Below are 19,847 nucleotides of genomic sequence, written 5' to 3' on the forward strand. Positions count from 1 at the left end.
CAGTGCCACTTCTGGTTTTCTGGTGTTTTATTGAAGATAAGAGTTTCACGTGGGGCTGGGAAGGTGGCTCAGTGGTAGAGCGCTTGCCTTGCATGCATGAGGCCCTGGGTTCAATTCCTCAGCACCACATAAGCAAAAAGAAAAAAAAAGCCGGAAGTGGTGCTGTGGTTTAAGTGGTAGAGCACTAGCCTTGAGCTGAAGAGCTGAGGGACAGCACCCAGGCCCAGAGTTCAGGCCCCACGACTGGACCCCCCCCCCAAAAAAAAAAAAGAGTCTCACGGACTTTCCTGCCTGGGCTGGCTTTGAACCACAATCCTCAGATCTCTGCTTCCTGAGTAGCTAGGATTACAGGTGTGAGCCGCTGGTGCCGGCTGCTTAGGTAATTTTTTTTAATGCTCTGGTTATTCCGAGTTGTGAGAGCAGCTAAAGCTCTTGGCTCACTGGCACTTTCTCCAGCTTTCCCCTCTCAATCCTTTTCTCCACTGTTCTTGTTCTCCACTTGTCACAGTCATTCACTTCTTTTATCTTGTCCTGTAATTGCAGTAGTGCAGTCTCTCCTAACCTTAGTTCATCTTCCCAGTTACTCCCTTCTGCATTCCAACTGCAATAATTCTGCCATCTTCTCTGGACTCTTAACCCATCAACCCTGCCTTTCTTTGTCCCTTCCTCTTCCCTCTCTACTTTCTCCATTCCCTACTTTCCTAGCTTTAATACCATTAGGAGCCACTGTAGTCACTCTGCCGTTTACCCCTTTCCTGCTCCATCTTGATAACCCTAAATGCAGCTTTCCCTGCCTCCCTCCATCCCTGTGTAGCTGAATGTGGTTGTAACAAAACACCCAGACTGGATCACTGTTCCCACTTAAACCTCATGATCACTACCTACAAGTAGGCCTGTAGGCCTTTAATCATACTCTCTTCCTAATCTATTTACTCTTCCACTGTTCCGGGAACTTACTTTTCCCCCCCACTCATATCATTAAACTTTTCATGGTTCTCTTAGTAAGTGCCCACAAAGCACTTATGGAAACTATGCTTATGGAAACTATGCTGGAACTGATAAGAAGCATCTCATTTTCTGAGATTACTTCCCTGGCCATTTGCCTATTACCCAGACCACATTCTTAGACTTCTTCACAGTCCTTCAAAGATCTCTGTCCTCTGTCACACTGGTCTGTCCTTTATTCTCTCCCAGGAACTTAGACCTAATGAACTTGCAACACATACTTGTCAAGTGAGTGAGGATATGAACGAGAAACATCCCCCAACGTCCTGGGCTGCCGCTGTTCAGAGAGGCTAACATCTGTTTTCATCATTTTGAGAAGTTAAAAAAAACACAAATAGACATTTAGTGAGGGAAAAGCTCTTGGCAGGAGGCATGCTAGTTTGGGCTATCGCTCTCAGGCTCTGATTACAGACAAAGGAAAGAACTGACCCAGAGAGCAGGTGCAGTTCTGCTGCAGCTCAAGGATTCTGGGAACAGAAAGTGTAAAGATTAGAGGACAAATCTTTGCATATTCAGTACAAGTGCTTGGTGAAGAACATGGGCACTTAACCCCTTACAGTAGTGCAGACACACACCATGAGTTCACGTCCTCTGCTTCCCAGGCAGAGGGAGACCTAGAGCAATTTATTTAACTACTGTCATCCTCTGTGAGGTAAGAGGTTACATGTGAAGAATAAGCCAGGTCTAAGCAAGGTCTGGCCACAGTCAGTGCTCAAGACTACATTCTCTTTGAGTTTCCTAACACCCTTTGTGTAAGACTTCTTTTATACAAGAAGCCAAGCACTGGTAGCTCTACACATATAATCAATCCTAGCTACTCAGGAAGCTGAGATCTGATTATCACAGTTTGAAACTAGCCTAGGCAGAAAAGTCCATGAAACTCTTATCTCTAATACATTCCCAAAAAAGCCTGAAGTAGAGCTGTGGCTCAAGTGGTAGAGTGCTAGCCTTGGGCAAAAAGAAGCTCAGGGACAGTGCCCAGGCTGAGTTTAAGCTCCAGTACTGACTGACTGACTGAGGGGGGTGGGGGGTGGGGGAGGGAGGGAAGAAGGAGGGAGGAGGGAAGGAGACAGAAAGGTTAAGTTGTTAAAGACCATTTGGATAGAAGGACAGAAAGGGCAGCAGTTGGACTCTGTTGTAGTTTCACATGGGATTTCAGAGCCTCTCCTGATGAAATTATCTTACCCGAGTTGTAGAGATCCACCTCCCCTCTTACTCCAAATATGCACTGGCTTCCTCAGGCAGATGGCACCACATACTAAGTTTAGCTTGAGCAGTGATGCGGACTAATGATGAGCCTGGGACTCCAAGAAGAGGAAAGGGCTGTGAGGTTGCACAGGGTTGTCCTGCTGGGGTAGAACTGTTAAAGTAGTCGTGGCTCAGGTTCCCCCTATACTGGAAGGGTGAGAGCCACCGTTTTCCCAGTGCCTGGACTTTGATGTCACCCTGACAGGGTTGGAAGTACTGTTGACAGAGTCCAGATGATTCCTCTGGAGAGAAGGGATGGTATGTTGTTACGTATCCACACACCTTCTTACAAGCGCTGCTGGAAGCCTTTGCTTCAAGGGGCCAAAAGGAAGATCTTTGTGTGTTGTTGTCCCAGACTAAGGAGACAATGAAGAAGAGTCTATTTTCTTTTACTTTTAGGTGGTTTTTATTTTATTATCCTTACGTGCTTGTACAAAGGGGCTTCAATTCACCGTGTCAGTTTATGGACGATGCACCTTGAGCAATGTCACCCCTTCCATCCTTCTCCTCCATCTCTCCCAGTCCCATGCAAACCCTCAGTTTCCCTAGTTTTGTCTTGGCATATATATATTGAATGTTACGACTGCATTTGTCCACCTTTCCTCTCTCCGTTTGTCTAAACCCGCACCCCGAGTCCATTTTCTGGAAACATCTCTTACATGCTTTGTGAGGGTATAAGAAGCTGAAAACATGTCTGAGTATTCCCAAGCCTTTTGCAAAGCTCTTTCTCTAATTCTAGCTATACTGAGAATTTTCTAAGGGCATCTACCATACGACCGCGGAAAAGGTACCACCCATAGTCTGACTAGAATGAGCTGAGATAGAATCATCTCTTTAAAAAAAAGTTTCCCCCTTGTATAAAGTGATTTGGACGCTATATGAACCCCTCCAACCCCAGGTTTTTCTTAGGTTTGCTTCTATGAACCAGACTTCAAGTGGCTCTGCTTCCTCATTCGGGCCCACCGAGCTATGGCTGGACTCACAGAACCCGTGCCTGCCCTAGAAGTTTTGGACTTCACCTTTCCACCTCATGCCTTCTTTTACCACCAGGGATTTTATTTCATTCTATGAACGTTTGGTGAAGACTAAATGTCACTGCCGAATGACACTAGTTTCCCCACCTTGCAAAATCCATCAGGAGCTGCAAGGTCAAGACTTCCTAGAACTTCTTGCAGAGATTTGTTGCCTTGATTAGTCATTTTCAGACTCTGCTTTCTGACTTCACTCTGGAACTTGTTAGAACAACAAATTTTGGGGTGCCATCTCAGACCTAGGCGTCCGAAGTTCAGCAGTATGACCCAAGAGCTTGAGAATTGAAGTAGGCCTTCCAGGAACAGGCCGAAACAGGCTTCTGAACCCTCAAGGGACCTGAGGTTTTCTTGACGGAAACCCAGTCACTTTGGCTGCCAGGAATTGATTGCCGTACAGAAGCACAGTTCCCCGGGAGCCTCTGTGCTGTTGTAAACTACCCCTGTGTGCTGCTGAGAACTGATCCAGCACACAGCTCCACGCTGACCTTCCAGATTTCTCTTCCAGTTGTTGGTGGTGCTTGGTGGGATGTGGCTACCATGACCCATAATAAAAGCTCAGTGTGAGCAGAACCTTTTGCTTCCAAAGATGTCTAGAGGAAGAGTTTCCGAGCTCAGCCCTCTGTGTACCCTCTTTCATTAATATTTTCTGCGTGGCAGGAGGTCCCTGTTCTTGAAAGCAGAGATCGTTGATGCAGGTTATCCTAGGAGAAGGTTCAGACAGGAAGGATGGGCTAGGCTGGAGGGGGACTAGCCTGGGTTCTGGGAGTGCCTGGCTCTGCCTTCCTGGGCCAAGTGCTAGATAGACTATAGACTCCTTCATGAAAACTAGAAATGCACTTCCTCCAGGTGGTCTAGGATGGTCTCAGCCTCTGGGGTTGAGGCTCAGGTAAGCCAATGCTGCTGAGTTCTGGTGGGCTCAGTTCCCTCACCAGCTTGGGCAGGTGCCTATGTACAGCACTAACTGAGCAGCCATAAGCTGTAGTCATGCTCTTACCTGGCCGAGGACTGGGTACAAGTGAAGGCTGAGGAATAGAGCTAGAGGTTGGAGGGTGGGCAGAGGAGAAGCTGCGTATAACACTACCACTTTTTTTTCTCCCAATACTGGAGTGTGAACTTGGGGCCTTGTACTTGCTAGGCAGATGCTTTACTACTTGAGCTATGACCCTAGTACTTTTTGACTTTTGATTTTTTATCTATTTTCCCTTCCTTCCTTCCTTCCTTCCTTCCTTCCTTCCTTCCTTCCTTCCTTCCTTCCTTCCTTCCTTCCATCTTTTTTCTGCCTAGAGTGGCCTTGGACTGTGATCTCCCTACTTATGCTACTTACATAGCTGAAACAACAGACACATACTGCTATACCTTTCTTATTTGTTGAGATGGAAGCTGAATAACTATTTGCCTACTTGAACTATGGTTCTCCTGATTTCAACCTTCAGAGTAGCTAGGATTATGGGAATGGGCCACTTCACTCGGCCATCACATCATTTCCTTAAATTCTTACAACTACTCAGTGAAACAAGTGGGTATTATTAGTATTGGTTTCCAAATATTTTTTCTTTTTCTGAATTACAAACGATTTTCATACTCCCAGTGCCTGTTTTGTCATCCACCAATGAGTCTGACACTCATAGGTTTTGTTTGTTTTTTCCCTCAGGCTATTGTGATGAACGTACTCTGGGAGAAGATTATAGTTCATCCTCAAAATGTCAGGTTTTATGTTGACCTTATTTCTGGATTTTTTTTATTTTTTATTTTTTGTCTGTCGTGGGGCTTGAACTCTGGGCCTGGACACTGTCCCTGTGCTCTTCAGCTCAAGGCTAGTGCTCTACATCTTGAGCCACAGTGCCACTTCCTGTTTTCTCGTGTTTACTTGGAGATTGGAGTGCCACAGACTTTCCTGACCAGGCTGGCTTTGAACTGCCATCCTCAGATCTCAGCCTCCTGAGTAGCTGGGATTGTAGGTGTGAGCCACTGGTGCCCAGTTTATTTCTGGAGATTTCAGGCGATTTATGGGTCTTGTGTGTCAAGAAGCTCACTTGAGACCTGCCTAGCTCCCAGTGCTGGAAGGAAGTGACAAAAGGAGGTTTCCTGCTGGCTACTAACGGTGTTGAACTTGTGAAGTTGCAGTGACGAGGTGTGTGTCCTGGCACCCTGTGACTGCAGCCTGGCAAGCTGGCCTGGACAGGATGACCTCATGAGCCTTTCCCACTTCTCATTTTTATGACTGGCTTCACTGTTTCATTTCTGGCTTTCTCTCTCTGCCAGTCTTTCTTTCTTGCAGCTGTGGTGTTTGGGATTTAGAGCCAGCATTTGGGATCACTTTTCTAATCCTTTCTAAATCCTCATTTAGTCTGGGAATGAGGAGGAGAAGGTGAGGGGAAGAGGATCAGCCCTAGCTAAAAGCAGTATGTTACAGTACTTTGTGCTACTATAAAGAGACACCTGTGGGTGGGTAACTTTATTAAGAAAGTAGGTTCATCTGGCTCATAGTTCTGAGGCAGGGTGGAGAAGCAACATCTGGTAATGATTTTCTTTCTGGCAGATTTAGTTCCAAGGTGGCACTAAGCATCCAATGGCAAGAAACAGGAGTCTATGTGGATGTGTCCCCTCCTGCCTCTCCCATCTCTTATTAAAAAAAAAGTTACCAGTGCTCAGTCATGGGGGCTGTACCCTCATATCTAATTCTAAAGGCCCACCTCTCCACACCATGGTTGGATTAAGCTTCTATTCTCTTAATGCCTCACAGTGGAGCGACATTTCAGTATCTCAACCTCAGTGTGGGGGAGAGGGGAAGAGTACCCAACCACATCCAAACTATAGGAATGCCCCGCACCACCCACAGCAGCCTCTCATCCTAGCACTGCTGTCTTTGTCCTGGAAGCAAAAGGAGAAGCTTTGTGCTGCTCAAGGTGTAATGAGGCCATCATGATGGAGAAGGAGAGGAAGGGGACACAGCTAACTGTCCTTTGATGTGCTCTTCTGTTTCCATTACCATCTAAGTCTTGAGTCTTCTCAATCAGATGGTGCCACGATAGTTCTCATGGCTTCGGTGGTGTGGGCCATGGGCCTTCATGGCACCAGACAACTGTGTGTGTGTGTGTGTGTGTGTGTGTGTGTGTGTGTGTGTGTGTGTGTGTGCGCGCACGCACGCGCACGCGCGTGTATGCGCGCATGCGCTGGGGATGGAACCCAGGCCTTACAAGCTAAGCACACATTCCATCCCCAGTCTTGGACCCAGTTGATGGCTTACCACACCATGCCACTTTCCTAGTGGTATATAATCAGATGTTGCCATACCCACCCAGCATCTGGGACAACAGGAGCCCATTTCTCAGTCTGAATTTAAAGGTCTTCTGTAATTGGCTTAGCCTTTCCCCAAGGAATTCCTGTCTCAGCTCCTGCTTTTGCCTCTGCTGCAAGATGTCATCATGCTCCGGTGCCCAGGGCACTCCACCACTCCGCTGCAGGCTCTTCTCTGTGTGCTCCTCCTCAATCCAAACAAAGCAGCTCCTGCCCTACTTCCTTGCCCTTGGCCACTGACATTCCTGTTCTCTACCATTGACTGTCATTGTGGTTCCATCCTAGTTAGTCCTTCTCTCCTATTTGGTAATCTTCCCAGATAGACTACAAGCCTTTGACATTGGATCCTATCTAACTTTTTTTTTTTTTCAATCCTGGGGCTTAAACTCTGAGTGCTGTTCTTGAGCTCTTTTTGCTCAAGGCTAGTGCTCTACCTCAGAGTCACTTCCAACTTTTTCTGTGATTAATTGGAGATAAAAGTCTCCTTTCCCCAGCAGGCTTAGAACTGCGATCCTCCATCCTCAAATCTCAGCTTCCTGAGTAGTTAGGATTACAAGCATGAGCCACTGGCACTAGGCCTTAAACGTCTTTTATATTTTCCTTGGTACCTTGCCATTCCATGTGGCAAATGGTAAAATTTTGATCCTCTTTAGAGGTTTGCTCACCTGCAAACTACATTGGTAAGGTCAGGCATGATAGGGCATGCCTGTAATCCCAGCCTCTCAGGAGACAGAGGTACAAGGATTGCATCCTAAGCCAGCCCTGGAGAAAAGTAAGAAATGAGAAATGCTATCAGAAAAAATAAACTAAAGCAAACATGACCAGGGACATGGCTTTAGTGGGAGAGTGCTTGTCTAGCAAGTGCAAGGCCAGAAAAGAAAGAAAGAAAACCAAGTACCTGTGGCTCATGCCTATTAACATAGCTACTAAGGGGACTGAAATCCAAGGATTGCAGTTTGAAGCCAGTCTGGGCAGCAAAGTCCATGAGACTCTTTTTTTTTTTTTTTTTGGTCATTTGTGGGGCTTCATGAACTCAGGGCCTGAGTGCTGTCCCTGAGCTTTTTTTGCTCTAGGCTAGTGCTCTACCACTTTGAGCCACAGCTCTACTTGCAGTTTTCTGGTGATTAGTTAGAGATAAGTTTCACAGACTTTCCTGCCCTGGCTCCCTTTGAACCGTGATCCTCGGATCTCACCCTCCTGAGTAGCTAGGATTACAGCATGAACCACCAGTGCCCAGCTTCCATGAGACTCTTATCTTCAATTAACCACCAAAAAGTCAGAAGTAGAGCTGTGGCCCAAGTGGTAGAGTGCAAGCCTTGAGCAAAAAAGTTGATTGTCCAGGCCCTGAGTTCAAGTTATAGGATCAGAACAAAAATAAAAGGAAAAAAGGAAGAGAAAGAGGGAAATAAGGAAAGAAAGAAGGAAGGGAGAGAGAAGGAAACTGCATTGGTGATGTTCTAGAAACTGGTATGTTTTGTTTATCTTGCAAAAAGAAATCTTGTTTGTAGCTGGGGGTCATGTTTATTCATTCATGCACATGATACTCTGATGACTTTCCTGAGTGTAGAGGGATTCTCAAGTTTTTTATTTTGTTTTTAAATTAGCAGTACTGGAGTTTGAAGCCAGGGCCTTGTACTTGTTAAGCAGTGCTTTTCCAGGCCATATCTCCTGCCCTTTTTTGACTTTTTCATTTTTCAGATAGAATCTTGCTAGGAGCTTTCCTCAGGCTACAATCCTCCTGGTTATGCTACTTGGATAACTGTGATTCCAAGTATATATCACCAAGTCCAGCTTTTTGGTTAATATGAGGTCTTGCTAATTCCCTGCCCCTGCTGGTCTATGGATCAATGCCTCCACAGAAGCCAGAATTACAAGCCTGAGCCACCCTGCCCATCCCAGTTATGGAGGTTTGAATGATGGTCATTAGTCTCAGGATTTCCAATAGCCAGGCTGTACCGGCTCTCTTGTGATGTCCAGTTGTTTGTTCTTTCTCCAGAGAGCTCCTGTGAGAACAAGCGTGCAGACCTGGTCTTCATTATTGACAGCTCCCGCAGCGTCAACACCTATGACTATGCGAAGGTCAAGGAGTTCATCATGGACATCTTGCAGTTCCTGGACGTTGGTCCTGATGTCACCCGAGTGGGCCTGCTCCAGTACGGCAGCACGGTCAAGAACGAGTTCTCCCTGAAGACCTTCAAGAGGAAATCAGAGGTGGAACGAGCCGTCAAGAGGATGAGGCATCTGTCCACAGGCACCATGACGGGGCTGGCCATCCAGTACGCCTTGAACATTGCCTTCTCCGAGGCAGAGGGGGCCCGGCCCCTGCGGGAGAACGTGCCCCGGGTCATCATGATCGTGACAGATGGGAGGCCGCAGGACTCCGTGGCCGAGGTGGCCGCAAAGGCTCGGGACACAGGCATCCTGATCTTTGCCATTGGGGTGGGCCAGGTGGACCTCAACACGCTGAAGGCCATTGGGAGTGAGCCCCATGAGGACCACGTCTTCCTGGTGGCCAACTTCAGCCAGATCGAGTCGCTGACCTCCGTGTTCCAGAACAAGCTGTGCAGTAAGTCCTGCCTCTGTGGCTCACCGAGGGGCACCAGTAGGATCTATGCATTCATCATTCTGTGCTACCTCCTCCCAGGGGCTGTGCCAGAAGTGGGGATGATGGTGGGTGGGGAGACTCAACAGACACCACAATAGATGCATCCATCTGTTGGGACCTAGACTTTGGCCAAGGAGATGAATATTAAGCATGCAGTTATGGGAATGTGAGGTAACTTCAGTTGTAACAGTATAATGGAGGCAGAATTGAGAGTATGAATGGTGTAGACAATCCCACGGACTAACTTGAGAACCAAGGAGCTTAGAAAGACTTTGCCTAGAGAAAGAACTGTTAGACTCAAAAGGTAAAAACAGGACTGGGCCTCATGTGATTCCACCTACTCAAAAAGTAGAGATTGGGGGGCTGGGAAGGTGGCTCAGTGGTAGAGCGCTTGCCTTGCATGCCTGAGGCCCTGGGTTCCATTCCTCAGCACCACATAAGCAAAAAGAAAAAAGCCAGAAGTGGTGCTGTGGCTCAAGAGGTAGAGTGCTAGCCTTGAGCTGAAGAGCTGAGGGACAGCGCCCAGGCCCAGAGTTCAGGCCCCACGGCTGGACCCCCCCCCCAAAAAAAAAGTAGAGATTGGGAGGATCAATATTTGAGGCCAGACTGACTGAACAAAAAGTCCTTAAGACTCCATCTCAAGACATAAGCCAGGCATAGTAGTGGTGATCCTGTATCTGTGATCCCAGCTATATGGGAAGTGTAGTTAGGAGGGTCACAGTCTGAGGTTAGTGATGGACAAAAAAATAACCTAAGAGGGGGCAGGGGAGGGAAATGGGCTGGGAACATGGCTCAAGTATTATGTACCTGTCTAAAAAGCTCTAGACCCTGAATTCAAAATCCAATACTGGCGCTGGGCACCAGTGGCTCACGCCTGTAATCCTAGCTACTTAGGAGGCTGAGATCTGAGGATCATGGTTCAAAGCCAGCCAGGACAGCAGGAAAATCTGTGAGACTCTTATCTCCAATTAACCACCAAAAAACCGGAAGTGGCGCTGTGGCTCAAGTGGTAGAGTGCTTGCCTTGAGCTGAAGAGCTTAAGGACAGTACTCAGGCCTAGAGGTCAAGCCCTACGACTGACCAAAAAAAAAGAAAAGAAAAGAAAAGAAAAATAAATCCAATACTTGAAAAAAGCAAAAAGGCAGAATGAGTAAGAAGAGATAGTTTTTGTGCAGCATGCTAGGCTTTCCTGGCACTCCCTAAGTTGAAACTTGGGGGCTGGGATGGAGATGGGAATGAAATGCAGTGTGTACCATAGATGATGGCATGGATATTGGGATATTTTTGCCCTGAGATGCTGCTGGCAGTAGGTGTTTTCTCAGCTGACAAAGAGATTCAATGTGTGGAGAAGGTGAGAATGTGGTCCCGGCACACCTTTCCTCCTCCCCTGGAGGATGGCAGGTGTCTCTGCCCACCCCCAGCTCCTTCTGAAAGAAGACCCCTCTCTACTCTTGAGCTATGTCTTCTGTGTTCTTCCTTTTCTCCTTTGCTTTCTAACCCTTTTGTCCATGTGGCTGTTTCCCCCTTCCTTCCTATACTCTTCCTGTGACCTTCAACCCTAGCTCTGCCACCACTTTTCTCAGCAGGTCAACTTGGTTTCTCCCGTCTTCTGCCTTCTCTCTCTGGGAGGGTGGGGGCCAAGGATGCCAACTCAGACTCCACTCTCAATTCTACCACCTAGACTATGGGCAGCCTGACCCGGTAAACCATGTCCCACCCTGCCTTACCCACCTCAGTAGCCTGCATATCCTCCAGCTACCATGTGTCCTTGATGGGGAAATAAAGGAAATACTTTTTTTTATGCCAGTCATAGGGCTTGATCTCAGGGCCTGGGGCTTCTGTGTTCAAAGCTAGTGCTCTACCATTTGAACCACAGTTCCACTTTTGACTTTTTGGTGATTAATTGGAGATAAAGAGTCTCGTGGACTTTCCTGCCCAGGCTGGCTTTGAATTGTGATCTTTAGATTTCAGCCTCCTGGGTAGTTAGGAATACAAGTGTAAGCCACCATCACCTGGCAGAAATATTGTGTGTGTGTGTGTGTGTGTGTGTGTGTGTGTGTGTGTGTGTGTGTGTGTGTGTGTGTGTGTGTATGTATTGGTCATGAGGCTTGAATTCAATGCCTGGGCACTGTCCCTGAGCTCTTTTGCTCAAGGCTAGTGCTCTACCACTTTGAACCACAGCTCTGCTTCCACATTTTGAGTGGTTAATTGGAGATAAGAATTTCACTGGGCCTTTCTTCCCAGGCTGGCTTTGAACCACAAGAATTTCACTGGGCCTTTTCTTCCCAGGCTGGCTTTGAATCATGATCCTTAGGTCTCAGCCTCCTGAGTATCTACAATTATAGGTGTGAGCCACCAGCACCTAGCTAGAGATACCTTTTAAATGATGGTATTTCCTTAGAGTGTATGTAGAGAACAAGATGTCAAGCCAGGCTACAAGGGGCTTCCTGCCCCTCTGAGGTCTGTGAGAACCACGTCTCAGAATGTGACAAACCCCAGGCCCACACGACATAGGTCTTGCAAAAAGAGAAAAAGAACATCCTTTTGTGTGTCTTAAAAAAAAAAATCCACTTGCCACTGGGTGCCAGTAGCTTATGCCTGTAATTCTAGCTACTCAGGAGGCTGAGATCTGAGGATTGTGGTTCAAAGACTGGGCAAGAGAGTCCATGAGACTCTTATCTCCAACTAATCACCAAAAGACAGAAGTGGAATTGTGGCTTAAATGGTGGAGCACCAGTCCTGAGAAAAAAAGCTCAGGGACTGCACCAGGACCTGAGTTTAAGACCTAATACACACACTCTCTCTCTCTTTCTCTCTCTCTCTGTCTCTTCTCCTCCCTCACTTCTTTCCTCCCTCTCTCGCTTTCTTTCTCCCTCTCCCTTTTCCTCTCTCTTTCTCTCTTTACTCGCTTGCACATACACACACACAAACACACACATACACACACACTTACCAAAACTAACCTCAAAAAAGCAGAGACCCATTTTCTATTGACTCAAGAGTCAAAGGTTTATTTGAAAAATCAATGCCATGAAGAAAAAATTTGCTTTTCCTTGCAATGCCACTTGGAAAGTGTTCACTGGGGCCATTTCCCTGGCACTGTTCTTACGGCGCTGTGCTGCAGTCTGAGTCAACTGGAAACCTTGATCAGGAGGACACGCAGCAAAGGGTTTTAAGGTTTATAACTTCAAATGACTTCTGCAGAATTTATGCTCCTCTTTCCTGGAAACATTAAGAAAAGAAGTTGATTCTGTAACACTTTTGACCATTTGTTCGTGCATAGTAGAAAATCTGTAATGGAGGAGCACCTTGGATCTATCGACACATGGAAAGGTAGACAAGAAGGCGGAAGAGCAACAGCACCATCCCCCGTCCACATTGCTGCACGTGGACTTGTGCGGAAAAAAGAAGCTTCTCAGGGTGCTTCAGGCCAAGGCAGCAAATTCAAAAGGCTCTTTGGGGCTGGGAATGTGGCTTAGTGGCCAACTGCTTTCCTAGCATGTATGAAGCTCTGGGTTCGATTCCTAAGTACCACATAAACAGAAAAAGCCACAAATGGTACTGTGGCTTAAGTGGTAGAGTGCTAGTCTTGAACAAAAGAAGCTCAGGGACAGTGCCTAGACCCTGAGTTCAAACCCCAGGACTGGCAAAAAAAAAGAAAAAGAAAAAAAAGGCTCTTTGGCAGTTTTCCCCTCTGTGATCTTTTGTTATAATCTAGAAACAGATACAAAAACATTGGTGTTACCCCATTCACTTGTGTGGGCCGAGCAATGATTCCCCTGCCACTCTTCCGTCCTTACTGCGGGAATCACAGCTGCCTGTGGGGGCAGTGCCAAGCTCTTCCAGGCAGCCTCATCAACCATCTTGAAAGGGTTGAAGAGGCCCCAGAGCCTCTTTATCCACAGTGCGGTGAAGACCGTAATAACTAACATCTATTAAGCACTTTCCCCAAGCGTTCACATTACAGCCAGTACCACCGCTCCTTCCCACAGCTTAGCAGGCTTGTCCAGCAAGCCAGCCAGCATCGCAGGACCAGGGTGCCAAATCTTGGCTCATTTTACTCCTTTACATGGTGGGAAATCTCTAGTCCTCTCTCTCTCTTTTAAAATGTTTAAAAAAATTTATTATTAAGTAGTTGTACAAAGAGTTTACGGTTCCATGTCAGGTTATGAGTACAAGGCATCTTGATCAATGTTACCCCTTCCATCATCATTGTCCCCCATTCTTCCCCTCCCTCACACCTACCCTCACTTTTTACATAATATACATTGAATATAATGACTGCATTATCTAGTCTACTCTCTCTCTCTCTCTCTCTCTCTCTCTCTCTCTCTCTCTCTCTCTCTCTCTCTCTCTCTCTCTCTCTCTGTCAGTCATGGGGCTTGAACTCTGGGCCTGGGCACTATCCCTGAGCTCTTCAGCTCAAGGCTAGCACTCCACCACTTGAACCACAACGCCACATCTGGTTTTCTGAGTGGTTTATTGGAGATAAGAGTCTCCCTGACTTTCCTGCCCTTGCTGGCTTTGAACTACGATCCTCAGATCTCAACCTCCTGAGTAGCTAGGATTACAGGCGTGAGCCACTGGCACCTGGCTATCTAGTCCCCTCTTCAGGTGAGGATTCATTTTCTGATGGTAGCTTCCACAGTCCTGCCTTGCAGGTAAACCTGCTCTGTGGTTGGCATTCACCTGCCACAGGTAAAACTGTGAGGGGAGCCTCTGTAGGCCTGAGGAAGAGCAGGCTGCAGCCGGATGGCACTGTGCAGATCCTTTGAGTTCCCTGAGCCTCGGTTACCTCATCTAGAAATGAGGGTAGGTGTGTGAATGGGGTTATAAACTGTAGAGCTTTCTCTAGAGAGTCCTATGTGGTGTATTAGTATGATCAAACACACAGGATCAGCAGGTGAGGCAGAGGGCCTCAGTGGGACCTGCACTCCAATGGTCAGACAACAGCGGTAACTGTCTCCCCAAGTTGCAGATGACAGCTCCAGGCTTTGGAAGTTTCATTGGGTATGGAAACATTGACTGAAACATTGTTGGGAGGAAGCTTTTGTTCTGGAATGATGAAATGGTTGACTTATAAACTGTGCACTTCAGGGACCAGGGGTCAAAGAATCTCTGGCTGTGTGTGGCCCCAAGAGAGCCTTAAAAACAAAGTAGCAATACTGGTCACTAACAGGTGCAGATGGTTCATGCCTGTAATTCTACTTACTCAGGAGGCTGAGATCTGAGGATTACAGTTCCAATCTAGCCTAGATAGAAAAAATCTGTGAGACTCTTATCTCCAATAAACTATTCAGAAAAAGCCAGAAGTTGTGCTGTGGTAGAGTGCTGCTCTTGAGCTTTACAAAGCACAGAGAGGCTCAGGGAGAGCATCCAGACTCTGAGTTCAAGTCCTAGAACTGTTAAAAAAAATGCTCCATTATAGCCAGACACATTGTAGCATTCCCCATTATAGCAGTGGCTGGTGCCTATAATCCTAGCTACTCAGAAAGCTGAGATCTGAGGAACTCACTTTGAAGCCGGCCAGGCAGAGAGTCTATGAGATGCTTATCTCCAATTAAACAATAAAAAGGCAGGAAATGGAGCTTTGGTTCAAGTGATAGAGTCTTGTGCACAAAAATTTGGGGACAGAGCCCAGACCCTGAGTTCAAGCCCCAGAACAGGCACAAAATAATTTGCCACTGTATAAAAGAGGAAATTGAGACCCAAAGGGGTTAAGTAACTTGCCCAAGGTCACACAGCTCTGAGTGGCAGAGCAGAGGTAGAAGCCTAGGTACTCTATTTCAGAAGCTCTATCCCAAACATTGTGTGCTACCCAGACTTAGATGAAGAATAGTAGTTTTCTGGCCAGAGATACATGGGAGAGTGATTACAGTAATCTAGGCAAAAGTATGTTATTTCATTCATTCACTCACTCACTTATTCATTCATTCAGTTAGTCAGTCAGTAAGTTGGTTGTGGGGCTTGAGCTCAGGGCCTGGGTGCTGTCCCTAAGCTCTTTTTGCTCAAAGCTAGTACTCTACCACTTTGAGCCACTTCACTTCCCTATTTTCTGGTAGTAAGTTGGAGACAAATCTCATGGCCTTTCCTGCCCAGGCTGGCTTCAAACCATGATTATGGCTTACAGCTAGGATTACAGATGTGATCCACAGGTGCCTGGCTTTATTTACTTTTTAATTCAAAAGCTAGTCCTGACTCAGTTGATTTCACTATCCAGTAGAGGATTCTCCTGATTCACCCTTTAGGTCATGGGGAATGGAGGCTGCTCTATCCCTAGGAAGGACAGGCTGTGGGATAGAAGGGCTTATGGCACAGTACTTCAGGGAGCACTGATCAATGAGACTAGATCTGTAGGCTGCAGGAGACGGGTGGTGTCTAGGTGTGAATCAATTAGGCTCTGGAGGCAAACGTGTTTGGGTAGCTGGGGCTTTGGCTCTTGCTGGCTGAGTGGCCTTGAGCCTGGGCATAGCAGCAGCTTTAATACTGACTGGCAGTGACTTCCCACACCAGCCACATTAAGGGGAACGTCTAAAGTCCCATTCTCAGTACTCTGGAGACCACCAAAGAGACTTGGGTGCCAGCTGTCCTGTGAATTAAGGTTCTGTGTAAAAAATGACCAAACTCCTCACATCCTGGGTTCCATTTTTGCTGCCTGGTGAGAGAGGACAGTGCTCTCTGCATAGTGGTGACTCATTGTAAGTGGGACAGGGCTGCTTTCAATGAATGTTTGATGCCTACTTTATCAGCTTGCTTGGCATTTTGGAGCCAAGAGCAAGGCTATTCTAGCCTAATAGCCCAACCCCACCCACACCAGGCATAGTTGGAGGCCCTAATAGTGCTTGAGAGACACACACCTTTCATCAACCCGCCTGGGCAAAGTCTACTCTTTTTTTTTTTTTTTAGTTGTGGGTCTTGAACTCTGAGCCTGGGCACTGTCCCTGAGCTCTTCAGCTCAAGGCTAGCGCTCTACCACTTGAGCCACAGCACCACTTCTGGTTTTCTGGTGGTTAATTGGAGATATAGTTTCACGGACTTTCCTGCCCAGGCTGGCTTTGAACTGCAATCCTCAGATCTCAGCCTCCTGAGTAGCTAGGATTACAGGTATGAGCCATCGGTGCCCAGCACAAAATCTACTCTTATTGTACCCCTTTGAGGCACAGTTGGAAAGGCCAGATTCATATACCCAGAATTTTTTTTCTTTTAAGACCCATAGTCAGCCCACCATAGTGAATGTTCTTTTAGTCCTTCACATATTTGTTTTTCAAAAAATTATCTTAAACCAAGCATGGTGGCTCATGTTTATAATCCCAGTACTCGCACTCAGGTATCTGAGACAGGAGGTTCACAAATTCCAGGCCAGATTGAGCTATGTAATAAGCTCTGTCTCAAAGTAAAATAAGAAAATTATCTTCGTATTTCCTGGTCAAAAAAATACAGATTGCCAGAGTCTGGTGACTCATGCTTGTTATCCTAGCTACTCTATTTGAGAGGCTGAGATATGAGGATTGTGGTTTGGAATGAACCTATGCAGAAAAATGTGTGAAACTCTATCTCCAGTTAACCAGCAAAAAAAGTCAGATTGGGAGGTGTGACTTAAGTGGTAGAGTGTTAGAGGGTCCAGTGTATTGAAATAGAGGTACATTTCAGAGTCTATGAAATACAGTCCATGAACAAGATTCCAGTGGCTTGTACCCATAATCCTAATTACTTAGAAGACTAAGATTGAGAGGATTGTAGTTTGAAGCCAAACTTGGCAGAAAAGTCTATGAGACTACATCTCAGTGGAAGAAGTTGGGTATAGTAGCTCAAGCTTGTCATCCTAGCTACAAACAGGAAGGCTGAAATAGGCAGATTATGGCCCAGCTGTGTACCTGGGTAGAAGTAACAAGCACAGAAATGGCTGATGGCATAGTTCAGCAGTAGAGTACCTGACTAAAGAGTGTGAGGTCCCCTGAGTTCAAACCAAAACAAAACAGAACACCCACTGTCCATGTGTAAACCATAGATGCTGAGACTGGTATTGAGTGGGAAAAAAATCAACGTAGACAGGTGAACTTAAATTTGTCAAATAAAATACCACCATACTTTTCCTTTGCTGTAAAACAGTTAACAGACAGCCGGGTGCTAGTGGCTCATGCCTTGCTACTCAGGAGGCTGATATCTAAGGACTGCAGTTCAAAGCCAGCCTGAGAAGGAAAGTCTATGAGAGTCTTATCTCTAGCTAATTTCCAAAAAACTGGAAGTGGAGCTGTGGCTTGAAGTAGTAGAATGTTAGCCTTGAGCACAAAAGCTCGGGGAGAGCACCTAGGCTCCAAGTTCAAGCCCCTTAACAGGTACTGAATGTCCAGTACTACTACTGGGCACTGCTCATGTTGGCAGCATGGCTAAATTAACCCTCACAAGGTTCTTCTGGGGAGGTTGGTGTTATTTATTTTATTTATTTTTTGGTCAGTCATGGGGCTTGAACTCTGGGCATGGGCGCTGTCCCTCAGCTCTTCAGCTCAAGGTGAGTGCTCTACCACTCAAGCCACAGTGCCACTTCTGGTTTTCTGGTGGTTTATTGGAGATAAGAGTCTCATGGACTTTCTGCCTGGGCTGGCTTTGAACTGTGATCCTCAGATCTCAACCTCCTGAGTAGCTAGGATTACAGGTATGACCCACCGGCGCCCGGCTAGTTGGTGTTATTTGTATTCCCATTTTGTATAAAGATGCTAAGAAAATTGCTCAGAGCCCCCCGCCCCCAAAAAAGATGTTTATTTCACACTAGAAAAAATGACTGACTGGCTACAAAATTTCCTAATGTCATTTATGTCCTAAAATGAGTTAAAAGACATACACTCAGAACAGTACATTCTAAACACTGCTGCTATAAAATAAAGCAGTTTTATATTCACCTGCTGCATTTATTGCTCACAATATTCCTTATTTGATGTAAGGAGACGTACACTTAAGATGAATGTTACCAGCTTACTTTTCCCAAGTGTAGGATAATGAGGTTCTCGCTTGGCTTGCTCCTCTTATTTGAGCTTCAGAAAACAATCCTCTGCCTATAGACATCATCTGTGTTTGTGAGAATGCTTGCATAACTGGCTCTATTTACATGCTTGTTAATTTTAAATATGTTCAAGTTTGAATCATATTGAATAAGTCATAAATTAAGGTGTAGCGAAGAGCATTGATAGCTCACAGCTGTAATCCTAGCTTCTCAGAAGTTTGAGATTTGAGGATCCAGGTTCCAAGCCAGCTCTGAGACTCTTATCTCCAATTAATCACCAGAAAGCCAGCAGTGGAACTCAAGTGGTAGAGCACTAGCCTTAAGACAGAGAGCTCAGAGATAGCACCCAGGCCCAGAGTTCAAGCCCCAGTACCAACACACACACACACACACACACACATTATAGAGAACAATGAGAATTTTATGAGACAGACTTATGCAAGAACCGATGTATCTGAAAGCTGAGATAACTCAGAAACTAAATGCAGAAACATTTTAAATTGAGACATAAAAGTTATAGCAACATGAAGCATATGCATGCGTTGTTACTCCAAATTTTTGAATCCATTTGCATATTTTAAAAATCACATCGTTCTTAGGACTTACGATCCTGTTGGTTCTTTAATACTCCTCACTTTACTAGTAGATTGTCCTTCTAGTCCATTGCTGTCTATGCATAAAATCTAGATCCTTCTCATATCACAGAACTTTCTGATTCCTCACCTGCCAAGTGATAATATTAAATTGAATTGGAAATATCTGTTTCATAGAAAACATTTTCATCAGCAAAACACCATTTTTCTTTGACCCTTCATGGCCCTTTATTTTATTTTATTTTTTGGGGGAGTGGGAGTCCAGTCATGAGGCCTGAAACTCTGGGCCTGGGCGCTGTCCCTCAGCTCTTCAGCTCAAGGCTAGCACTCTACCACTTGAGCCACAGCGCCACTTCCGGCTTTTTTCTTTTTGCTTATGTGGTGCTGAGGAATTGAACCCAGGGCCTCGAGCATGCAAGGCAAGTGCTCTACCACTGAGCCACCTTCCCAGCCCTCATCGCCCTTTATCTAGATATTGCTGATGCTGTTTATCTGGACCTGTCTTATCTAGTTGAGACCCTATGTCCCCTTATACCTAGGGACTGCAGTTATTTTTCTTTGGGTCCTTCCTTCACCTTATAGCCGAGGCTCAGGGTTTGCTGGGTGGAATGAAGTTGGGGAAAGGCGTCGCTGTTCTCTGACTCCCTATGTCTTCCCTTTCAGCGGTTCACATGTGCAGCATCCTGGACCACAACTGTGCCCACTTCTGTATCAACACCCCTGGCTCCTATGTCTGCAGGTGCAAACAAGGGTATATTCTCAACTTGGATCAGAAGACTTGCAGAAGTAAGATTGCTTTGCTGATGTTTCTGTCCTGCTCTGTCTTCTTTGATCCGGGCTCATTTTGTTCTTACCCACTTACCATTTTTCCTGAGGGCTGAACATGTGTTGAACCCCAGCTGTCACTCTACTACACCAGTACCTCAGCCAGTAGATCTGGCACACTGTAGGTAGTCAAACAGTGTCACAGATTGGTGGGCGCAGAAGTAGGCTCCTTACATGGTAAATGGGCCTTGACTTTTTAATTAATATTTATTATTATTATTATGTAGCTGTACAAAAGGATTACA

The 19,847-nt window shown here is 46.1% G+C and overlaps 1 protein-coding gene across 2 annotated transcripts in view; it reads left to right on the top strand.

The window, feature by feature from the left end:
• Matn2 (matrilin 2) overlaps window positions 1-19,847 on the top strand; it is a 128,882-nt gene that overhangs the window by 40,897 nt on the left and 68,138 nt on the right. For both annotated transcript variants that reach the window (XM_069991115.1, XM_069991116.1), the window contains exons 3-4: window positions 8,578-9,147; window positions 19,441-19,563. In XM_069991115.1, the coding sequence (XP_069847216.1) occupies window positions 8,578-9,147; window positions 19,441-19,563 (693 nt within the window). The remainder of the gene's footprint in view (window positions 1-8,577; window positions 9,148-19,440; window positions 19,564-19,847) is intronic.

Source organism: Dipodomys merriami, unplaced genomic scaffold, assembly GCF_024711535.1.
Source record: "Dipodomys merriami isolate MVZ:Mamm:240054 unplaced genomic scaffold, mDipMer1.0.p SCAF_4, whole genome shotgun sequence".
Taxonomy (NCBI): Eukaryota; Metazoa; Chordata; class Mammalia; order Rodentia; family Heteromyidae; genus Dipodomys; species Dipodomys merriami.